Genomic DNA, 12,005 nt, shown 5'->3' with positions numbered 1-12,005 from the left:
TTTAAAAGCACTTCCAGAAGATGCACTCCCAATGATGTTCTTTATTTTAACTACCCAGGAAGTTCTTTTAATACAATTTTTTATAACTCGTTTTTTTCATACTTTTAATGGGTAATTTTAACTTTTTTTGTTTCAAATAGGCTAAAAACCGAGTAAGAATTCATAAAATGGTACAAATCATGTAAATTTTGTCGAAAAAAATGCTAAATCCAATTTGTAAAAATGGTGAATTTTTGAAAATATTTGAGGTCAAACGTTTCTGATAAGCTTTAGAATCCATTAAAAATTAAAAAAAAAAATTAAAATTATTTATTTGACAATATATCACAGAATTTTTTAATGTGCATCCAAACCATTGAATTCGGATCACATCTAAAGAAGTGATGCAAATTCAGTGCAACGGCTGTTGAAATGGAGGACTTCCGTCCTATGACAAGCCCATGTTAAATTCATCGCTTCTGCGTCAATTTTGCACCACTTCCGGATCCAAAAAGAACATTTTCATTACTTTTTTGGCGACGCTTTTTTTGCTGGGATGTTTATATTGTTAAAGTATCAAATTGAAAGCTTTATTTTAATTTATGCACAGAAAAAAATTTCACAAAAATGTTTCCAATTAAAATTTTAATTGAGCTTTGAAAAAAATTCAATTAAAATTTTAATTTATTCAACAAATTTTTTAATTGAAATACAAATCAATCACAAAAATTAATAGTATTAATTATTTTTTTAATTGAATCAATTTTTTAATTGACTTTGAATTAATTGGATCAAAATTGGATCAATTAATTTCGTGATTGAATCAGTAAAAAAATGTTTGTGTGTGGGTTCAAGAAGTCAAATTAGGTCTATATCGAAATATAGGCCGATATAAACCATGTTTGGCACATCTCTTTGTGGGTTTGAAATGACACCACACAGAAAAAAAATTTTCTGATTCAATCACAAAATTAATTGATCCAATTAATTTTTTAACTGAAATGTCTTCAATGACGAAAATGATAGCATCAATCACAGCTTTAATTGATCATTAAAAAATATTTGATTAAAAAATTAATTGATTTCATTAGCAAATTTCATTTAATTTTTTAATTGATTCAATTAAAAATTTAATTGATGTTGATTGCAAAACTCAGTTTTTTTCATTAAAAACGTAACTATTTTCAATTACTTTCTTAACTGACTTACCCCCATTTTCATGAAGCTCCGTTAGTGCTAGGTTAGCTAACGAACTTTTAAACCGTACTATGGACATATCTATCATCTTGCCTATATATTCTATATGCCAGTTAGGAGCTTAACTTCTAAAAAAATTTTCAGTTAAAGTAAACCGGATAGAAAATATTTCCATTTTACTTTCTTTTAACTGGGAGTAAAAGTCTAACGGAGCTACATGAAAATTGCCGTTAGTGTTTTTAGTTTCATTAAAATATTGATTGTTTGAAATAAATTTTTAGTTAAAAGTTAAAAAAAAAATCCATCACCTTTTTTTAAGTGACTTAGTCTTTCGAGTTTGATTAAAAATTTAATTGTATCGATTAATTTTTGAATTAAAAATTTTAAAATGTTTAATCATTGACTTATATTGGAAATATTTTGGTGATATTTTTTCTGTGTAGATTTCAAATTGCGGTTTCTATGTCCTCAAGAAAATCAATTGGGAAAGTCGGTCCATAGGGAGGGAACTCTCTATTAAAAGTCACCCTAAAATAGTTCTTAATTACAAGTTTCAGGCAAATCGGATTGTGTTTTCTTCCTCTCCAAGAAGGAAAATCTATATATCGGTTGATATAGGGGCTATATGAAAATATTGAATTTGATGACTATTATGATCTAAACTACCTCTAGATTTCGAAAATCTTATAAAAGTTACAGATTCTATGCCCTCAAGAAATCAAATCGAGAGATAATGAAATTTTTCATAATACAAAAAAATAATAATAATAAATATATATATAACAATAATATTAAGAATATTAAAAAACAAAATACATTTAGATTTTTCACTATATAGTGTCACAGAGATTATCTATCATTTATTATAAGTGTAATATATGTGTTTAGGTATTCATGTGTGTGTGTGTATGTGTGTGGTTATGTGTAAGTATAAGTATTTCACAATATAAGGCTAAATACTTAACAAAGTTTATTTTTTTTTGTAAGTGTACTTAGATAATGGTAGTACCAATACAAAAGGAGGATAGGGGTAGTAGTAATTAAATTACAATCAACAATCAAGGATTTTTGCATTAGTAAACTATAAACTAAATTAATAAAAATCTAACTAAGTCATATTTCTAAGCGTCTCTTTCTCTCAAAAGATTTTCCGAAAAGGATAATTATACACGCAAAAAAACAAAACAATACTTTGATTTTAAATGAAATTTAAGACAAATCTTCGTTTTAGAGACTTTACTTTGCTATAAATTTGATTGGTCGCAACCATACAAATGTTTCCAACAAATGTTATTTATTTAATTTATTTTAGTAATAGGAAAAGGTATTATTTTTAAATTTTCGTTAGGGACAAAAGTTATTGGTTATTGTAAAAGTGATCCATTTGTTTTTCTAAAAGGCATTAGCAACAAAATAAAAAATTATTTAAAAATTTGGTTTGCACAAACGTATTTTATAGGCCTGTAAAAAATATTATATTGTTCTGATTATCAATTCGATTTCACAATGTTTTCCTTAAGACTACATAAGTATGAAATCATTTTTTAGTTTTGTCCCAAGATTATTTAATTTGCTTAAGACTCTAAACTTTTATAATATTTTATATTTACACTCAAAAAATTGTTTTATTTAAAATTAAATTTAAAATCCTTACAAAAAAAAGAAAAACTATTCCATCAGGAACGAAATTTTACACACGAAATACCCCTTTTTATAAATTCTCTTTAAGAGTAAACAAACCCGAATTTATGACAAATAATGCAATGACGGTCGCTAACCACGGCACAATTGGTAGAATTGTACCAAAAACGATCGATTTTTTAATGTTTGATAGATTGGCAGAATTCTTGATGTTTTGGTAGATTTTCCAAAACATTCCTCTCCAACTAAGAGGTACTTCGGTTTTTATATAAATAAAATGTTTGCGAAATTTTCTATAGAAATAAAATGTTGACCAAATTTTCTATAGAAACAAAATTTTGGCAAAATTTTCCATAGAAATAAAATTTTGGCAAAATTTTCCATAAAAATAAAATTTTGGAAAAATTTTCTATAGGAATAAAATTGTGGCCAAATTTTCTATAGAAATAAAATTTTTGCAAAATTTTCCTTAGAAATTTTCTATAGAACACAAAAATTGGCAAAATTTTCTATAGAAATAAAATTTTGTAAACATTTTCTATAGAAAACAAAATTTGGCAAAATTTTCTATAGGAATTTTGGCAAAATTTTCCATAGAAATAAAATTTTGGCAAAATTTTCCATAAAAATAAAATGTTGGCAAAATTTTCTATAGGAATAAAATTGTGGCCAAATTTTCTATAGAAATAAAATTTTTGCAAAATTTTCCCTAAAAATTTTCTATAGAACACAATAATTGGCATAATTTTCTATATAAATAAAATTTTGTAAAAATTTTCTATAGAAAACAAAATTTAGCACAATTTTCTATAGGAACAAAACTGTGGCACAATTTTCCATAGAAATAAAATTTTGCCAAAAACTTCTATAGAAATAAAATTTCGGCACAATTTCCTATTGAAGTAAAATAAAATTTTGACAATGAATCGGAACGTTTTCTACAGAAATAAAATTTTTGCAATATTTTTAATCAAAATAAAATTTTGACAAAATTTTCTATAATTATATTTTATTAAAAAATTCTTTAAAAATTTTGCAAAATTTTCTATAGAAATAAAAATTTGGCAAAATTTTCAATAGAAATAAAATTTTGCCAAATTTTATATAGGAATAAAATTTTGGCAAAATTTTCTATAGGAATAAAATTGTGACCAAATTTTCTATAGAAATAAAATTTTTGGAAAATTTTCCGTAGAAATGTACTAAAGAAAACAAAAATTGGCATAATTTTCTATAGAAATAAAATTTTGTAAAAATTTTCTATAGGAACAAAACTCTGGGACAATTTTCCATAGAAATAAAATTTTGGCAAAAATTTCTATTGAAATAAAATTTCGGCACAATTTTCTATTGAAGTAAAATAAAATTTTGACAATGAATCGGAACATTTTCTATAGAAATAAAATTTTTGCAATATTTTTAATCAAAATAAAATTTTGACAAAATTTTCTATAATTAATTTTTTTTTTAATTCTTTAAAAATTTTGCAAAATTTTCTATAGAATTAAAATTTTGGCAAAATTTTCAATAGAAATAAAATTTTGGCAAATTTTATATAGGAATAAAGTTTTGGCAAAATTTTCCGTAAACATTTTCTATAGAAAACAAAAATTGGCATAATTTTCTATATAAATAAAATTTTGTAAAAATTTTCTATAGAAAACAAAATTTAGCACAATTTTCTATAGGAACAAAACTGTGGGACAATTTTCCATAGAAATAAAATTTTGCCAAAAATTTCTATAGAAATAAAATTTCGGCACAATTTTCTATTGAAGTAAAATAAAATTTTGAAATGAATCGGAACATTTTCTATAGAAATAAAATTTTTGCAATATTTTTAATAAAAATAAAATTTTGACAAAATTTTCTATAATTAATTTTTTTTTTTAAATTCTTTAAAAATTTTGCAAAATTTTCTATAGAAATAAAATTTTGGCAAAATTTTCAATAGGAATAAAATTTTGGCAAATTTTATATAGGAATAAAATTTTGGCAAAATTTTCCGTAAACATTTTCTATAGAAAACAAAAATTGGCATAATTTTCTATATAAATAAAATTTTGTAAAAATTTTCTATAGAAAACAAAATTTGGCAAAATTTTCTATAGGAACAAAACTGTGGCACAATTTTCCATAGAAATAAAATTTTGCCAAAAATTTCTATAGAAATAAAATTTCGGCACAATTTCCTATTGAAGCAAAATAAAATTTTGACAATGAATCGGAACGTTTTCTATAGAAACAAAATTTTTGCAATATTTTAATCAAAATAAAATTTTGACAAAATTTTCTATAATTAAATTTTATTAAAAATTCTTTAAAATTTTTTCAAAATTTTCTATAGAAATAAAATTTTGGCAAAATTTTCAATAGAAATAAAATTTTGCCAAATTTTATATAGGAATAAAATTTTGACAAAATTTTCTATAGGAATAAAATTGTGACCAAATTTTCTATAGAAATAAAATTTTTGCAAAATTTTCCGTAGAAATTTTCTATAGAAAACAAAAATTGGCATAATTTTCTATATAAATAGCATTTTGTAAAAATTTTCTATAGAAAACAAAATTTGCAAAATTTTCTATAGGAACAAAACTGTGGCACAATTTTCCATAGAAATAAAATTTTGCCAAAAATTTCTATAGAAATAAAATTTCGGCACAATTTTCTATTGAAGTAAAATAAAATTTTGACAATGAATCGGAACATTTTCTATAGAAATAAAATTTTTGCAATATTTTTAATCAAAATATAAATTTGACAACATTTTCTTTAATTAATTTTTTTTTAAATTCTTTAAAAATGTTGCAAAATTTTCTATAGAAATAAAATTTTGGCAAAATTTTCAACAGAAATAAAATTTTGGCAAAATTTTCAATAGAAATAAAATTTTGCCAAATTTTATATAGGAATAAAATTTTGGCAAAATTTTCTATAGGAATAAAATTGTGACCAAATATTCTATAGAAATAAAATGTTTGCAAAATTTTCCGTAGAAATTTTCTATAGAAAAAAATTGGCATAATTTTCTGTAGAAATAAAATTTTGTAAAAATTTTCTATAGAAAACAAAATTTGGTAAAATTTTCTATAGGAACAAAACTGTGGCACAATTTTCCATAGAAATAAAATTTTGCCAAAAATTTGTATAGAAATAAAATTTCGGCACAATAATCTATTGCAGTAAAATAAAATTTTGACAATGAATCGGAACGTTTTCTATAGAAATAAAATTTTTGCAATATTTTCAATCGAAATAAAATTTTGACAAAATTTTCTATAATTAATTTTTATTCAAAAATTCTTTAAAAATTTTGCAAAATTTTCAATAAAAATAAAATTTTGGCAACATTTTCCATAATAATAAAAATTTGCCCAAATTTTCTACAGAAATAAAATTTTGGCAAAATTTTCTATAGAAAACAAAATTTGACAAAATTTTCTATTGAAGTAAAAGTTTTTGCAAAATTTTTAATAAAAATAAAATGTTGACAAAATTTTCTATAATTAAATTTCTTTAAAAAATTCTTTAAAAATTGTCGTACTATTTATTAGTATCAATGTCGGTATCAATGAAGTAAAATAACATTTTGACAATGAATCGGAACGTTTTCTCTAGCAATAAAATTTTTGCGAGATATTTAATAAAAATAAAATTTTGACAAAATATTCTATAATTAAATTTCTTTAAAAAATCTTTAAAAATTTTGCAAAATTTTTTATAGAAAGAAAATGTTGACAAAATTTTCTATAAAAATAAAATTTTGGCAACATTTTCCATAATAATAAAAATTTGCCCAAATTTTCTACAGAAATAAAATTTTGGCAAAATTTTCTATAGAAAACAAAATTTGACAAAATTTTCTATTGGAATAAAAGTTTGGCACAATTTTCTATAGAAATAAAATTTTGCCCAAATTTCTATAGAAATAAAATTTCGGCACAATTTTCTATTGAAGTAAAAGTGTTTGCAAAATTTTTAATATAAATTAAATGTTGACAAAATTTTCTATAATTAAATTTCTTTAAAAAATTCTTTAAAAATTTTAGTACTATTTGTTAGTATCAATGTCTATTGGAATAAGTTCAATTTTTTTGGTACAAACTAAATTCGACACATTTACAATTAAAGGGATATTTTTGAACCCAAAAAATGTTCGCTAATAGGTGACATCATTCATTCATTCGAAGAAAATACATTTTTTCATACTAACCACAAAAAGTTGATCGAAAGCTTTAAAATATTTTAAATTTGCTAGATTTGTGGTAAAATTTTCTTTAAATTTTGGTCCATTATTTATGGCACGAGTGGCAACCGTATCTCTAGCCCTTTTTATTTGCTCTTAAAAAAAACTTTTTTGCCGTAAAAAGAAAGCTTCGTGTATCGCAAATTCCGTTCCGTAGAAAAATTTACCACTCTTTCTTCTAAGGCAAACAAAACATAACTTATGGCACCCAAAACCTCGTCTAAAATTTCATTTCAATTCAAGGTATTCTCTTTCTGCGTGTATCTCCATAGGGATTAAATGATCCAGAATATACTCACCTTTGAGGCAGATCATTCATTTAGCCACTTCTTAGGGGATATTCTTAAAATCTAAATAATCTCTCACATTATTGGGACACATAATATTTTTACCCAAAAACAGCACCGTCGACATTGGATGCAAGAAATCCGCTGAAAATTGTTTTGCCTTCCAACCAAAGAAACCGTTTGGTTTCACAACATTACCCGTTATCTCAAACGGCAATAGATTCACTCCAATTTGATTGATTTTCGAAAATTGCACCTTAAAATAATGACCATCGGTGGCCTTAATCCAATAGAAACCCTCATTATCCACATAGGGCTTATTTTGTGATTTCTTCAATGAATTGGAACGTTCCAAATCGTTGACATTAAAACTAATATCAATGTCATAGGCATCGGGTGATAGATGATTGCTATCAATGGCTGTACGCAATGCCTGATTGTCCAGCCAATAGCGTATGCCAACATTTTCAAATTCCTCAAGGACATGATTGAATGTACTCTTCAATTTATCCAGGCAACAGGGCGGTGTATGTTTACCCAAATAGACATAAAATGGACGTTGATTGTACACAGTACCCACACAGGATTTGGTGGTTCGTTCACAACCAATTAAATCGATATCAGTTACTAGTGGCAAGGAGAAATTCGAAGAGGAGAATTGTGTGTCCAATACCAAATTATGTTGGGCATTATACGAAGCGGAATCTTTGGAATCGTTTTTTGTCGAAATTTTATGAGAACGTCTTACGATTCGTTTGATTTGTAGTTTCTTGTACATTTCTCGAAATTGACGTCGTCTAATATCGGTACGTCTCTGTTTCGTGTGATAGGCGGCAAAGAGGCGACGTCCATCTTGAAATGATTGGGGATAAACGAATTTCTGAAAGGGAAAAAACAATAAAATTTTAAAATGTATTTGCTAATTTAATATAAAACAAATGAGAGAGCGACCGTGGAGTCATAGATGAGATTTGAGAGAAAAATAACAGATTTGTGAAAATACCACCACATTAAATATAAATCACTTTTCTCCCAACAACAAACCAAAAACAAATTTTAAATAATAAAATAAACTTGCAACATAAAACATAACCAAAGCTTTTGAAAAAAAAGCAATATTACAACAACCAAAAAGGAACTTAACCTCTATAATCATATCAACATTATTCTCATTCTCGACATTTGCAATAATGACAGATTCCAGTCTCAACTGCACACAAGCTAATAACATTGCAACTGAGAATGATATGTTATTTATGAGATCTAAACGAGTGAGAGATCTTCAGCATAATGCTTTTCTTAAGAGCAACAGCAGCACTCCTCTCCGCAGCTTGAGCGAGGCCCCCTCAGTGTATAATAATGCTAATGGATAAACGTTTCGGTAAACAAGCTTCATCATCTACTACTACGAACATGATTACTGAGAGTGTAAATGGTCTCTTAAAAAATATCTTAATCGAAATGGATAGGAGAATGGACTCTCATAACAGTAATATATGTTAGTAGAGCTCTCATAACGCGTTAATAAATTGGAAACAGTCAAGCCTATAATTGAGGACCAAAAAATGTCTTTCGACTTAATTTTTTTTTCATAAAAATTTTTAATGTTTTGATTGTCATTAAAGAAGAGCTGAACTAAAATCTATTTAAAAACGAAGAACTAATGGAATCTTTAGGAATCTCAAAGCTGCACAATAATCCTCAATCAGACTTTTCAAAAATATTTGTATTTTTTTTACATCAATACTTACCGTAATATTACTCAGCTTGGATTGTATGTAGAACATTTCAGGAAATGGCGCCGCCAAGGGTTCTGGCATTTCTTTGAGTACTCCCACATCCACGAGTAAAGCATGTTTTTGTAAAAACTAAAATTATGAAAATGCTTAATTCAAAAATTCATTCAATTTCATTACTTAAAAACTCCTTACCAAATCACATTTATCACTTGTACTATTCACCGCCACATATTGTATCGTCCAATTTGGTAAATCTAAAGTGACTTGGGTACAACCGACAAACGATTTCAAATTACCCGCAAAGGGGACTATTATCACTCTACGCACTATCTCTTCGGGGGCAATCATAGCTTTCGATTTACTTACCACCTTGGGATCTTTGTCCCAGGTATTGGTATTAATTTCTCTTAGAATTTTTTGCAATAGATTTTTACTAGACAATCGTACACTATCTGGCATAAAGAGAGCATATTTGGTATGTATGGCCGACAAGGGGTTAAGCTCGTATATGGGCTTGGCAATATCAAATCCTAGATTAACAAATCGTACACTAACCTCATCTCTGCCTGCTGAACTATTACGTTGATAGACCAATGGGGGATAGGGAATACCCTCCAGGTATATGACAATGGGCATATTGGGTATCACGTCCAATATACTATCAATGGAGTCTTTAATGTCATTCTCGAATGTATAGAATGTTCGAAAAACTATGGTTATAGATTTTCGAATATGTTTGAAGGCATTGCGGGCTCGATCTTTGGGTGATTTCTCTACATGAGGCTGTGTGGGTTTTCTTAACAAATCATAGGACTCCATATTGGGCAGAGTCAATGAGGCTGCTATATTTTTCCACAATGTTGATTTCCACGAATAATAGAAAAGTATAAGATTCGCTATGACTATCAAGACCACAATGAGTTTGGCATGACGAACACGCATAATTTTCATGGTTTCTGTTACTTTTGCTATTAGGTTGGAGGATTGTTGATGTAGGTCTTCTACAGTGCTGATGAGGACAATGGTGGTATTGTTTGTAATGGTGGTTGGTGGACTACTATTGCTTTATGTGTGCGTGCACTGCTATTGATTAAACCGGGGATGAGATGATTTCGTTACTGTGTATCCTTTTATTCCTTTCGACTTGTTTGTATATTCAGTGCAAGCATCATATCTGAAGGTCTATTGCTATTTGTTCCTTGGGATGTTTTCACGGGAATCTGCTTCTACATGACTTTCTGTTTTGATCTATTCTACTTTAAATTCTAAGAATTCAATTCATATTGCAGTTTGTTCCTTGGCTTAGTATCTGTACTTGATTTAATTTCATTTATTACTCTTCAGATCCTTTTTTATTCTATTTTTTTTTTTTGCAAATTTGATTTTCTTTGAGCACCTTTTTCACATTTTGACAGCTAAAGTCAATATAAGGATAAAGGAGTACATTGTTGTCGTATCTACATATGGACAATGTGTTGGAAGCTTTTATTTGACACTTGACAAGAATATACTGCGAAAAGGAGAATAACTGAAAAGCTTTTAATGGAATAAAGCTTAAAAGTTTTGTAGCTGTATAGCATAGACCAAGAAATACAGGTATAAGTGAATTAACATTTCTGTTAACTTTACATGATACATCTATGCTGGAGATGTCTTATTTGACATTTCAGGAATATACTGAATTAAAGCTTTTGAAGAAAAAAGCTTAAATGTTTTTAGTTGTACCTTTAATATTTCTGTTACTTGAGACATCTATAACTCAAAACAAAGTGAACCCAATTTTGTTAAAATTTTATTTCTATAGTAAATTTTGTCAAAATTTTATTTGTTTTGTTTGTTATTGTTGGCTTCTCTTCAATCGTTATTATTGTCTTTGATCTCAGCTTAAAGCCATGCATTGACTAAACTACAAGTGTAGCTTAACCAACAGAGGAAAAGTATGCTTGTCAAATTTATTTGGGCAAAGCCCTATAGACTGCAAGATGGTTGGATGTACAGCTGTTTCGGAATTACCACATTCCTCATCAGCATCCTCTACTTGCAGCAAAACTAGCAACCAATTATCAGAATAAATTCGGGTAATTCACTCAACCCAATGTCAACTACACTTGAACCTTCCGAAAAAGGGTTTGATAGTCGGCTACTGCCTAAACAAGTTTTGCAAGCATATAGAAAATTTTATCAAAATTTTATTTCTAAATAAAATTTTTGCAAAATTTTATTTCTATATAAAATTCTTGCTAAATTTTATTTCTATATAAAAATTTTGCAGAATTTTATTTCTATAGAAAATTTTTGCAAAATTTTATTACCATTGAAAATTTGGTCAAAATTTGATTTCTAAAGAAAACTTGGTCAAAATTTTATTTTTATAGAAAATTTTTGCAAAATTTATTTCTATAGAAATTTTTTTCAAACTTTTGTTTATAATAAAAATTTTGTCAAAATTTTATTTCTATAGAATCTTTTTTTATTTCTATAGAAAATTTGGTCAAAATTTTACTTCTATAAACAGTTTTGTCAATATTATTTTTTCTATAGACAATTTTATCAAAATTTAATTTCTTTCGAAAATTTTGTCAAAATTTTATTTTTATAGAAAATTTTATCAAAATTTTATTTCTACAGGAATTTTGTCAAAATTACATTTCTATAAAATATTTTGTTAACATTTTCTTTCTATAAAAAATTTTGTTAAAATTTTCTTTCTAATAAAAAGTTTAGTTAAAATTTTATTTCTATAGAAAATTTTGTCAAAATTTTATTTCTATTGAAAAATTTGTTAAAATTTTATTTCTATCGAAAATTTTGTCAAAATTTTATTGCTATAGATTTTTTTTTCAAAATTTTAAAATTTTCTTTCTATAAACATTTTTGTTAAAATTTTCTTTATAGATAATTTTGTTAAAATTT

At 26.2% G+C, this 12,005-nt stretch overlaps 1 protein-coding gene across 1 annotated transcript; it reads right to left on the bottom strand.

The window, feature by feature from the left end:
• Nucleotides 1-7,012: 7,012 nt before the first annotated feature.
• LOC142241433 (ribitol 5-phosphate transferase FKRP) lies at nt 7,013-10,496 on the bottom strand. Its single transcript, XM_075313205.1, has 3 exons — nt 9,285-10,496; nt 9,105-9,221; nt 7,013-8,233 (listed from the first exon to the last, which is right to left on the bottom strand). The coding sequence occupies exons 1-3, from the start codon at nt 10,041-10,043 to the stop codon at nt 7,397-7,399; spliced, it is 1,713 nt and encodes a 570-aa protein (XP_075169320.1). The 5' UTR covers nt 10,044-10,496; the 3' UTR covers nt 7,013-7,396.
• Between the last annotated feature and the right edge of the window lie 1,509 nt (nt 10,497-12,005).

The sequence above is a fragment of the Haematobia irritans genome, chromosome 5 (assembly GCF_050003625.1).
Source record: "Haematobia irritans isolate KBUSLIRL chromosome 5, ASM5000362v1, whole genome shotgun sequence".
In the NCBI taxonomy this organism is placed as follows: Eukaryota; Metazoa; Arthropoda; class Insecta; order Diptera; family Muscidae; genus Haematobia; species Haematobia irritans.
This window is presented reverse-complemented; position numbering and strand designations above follow the sequence as displayed.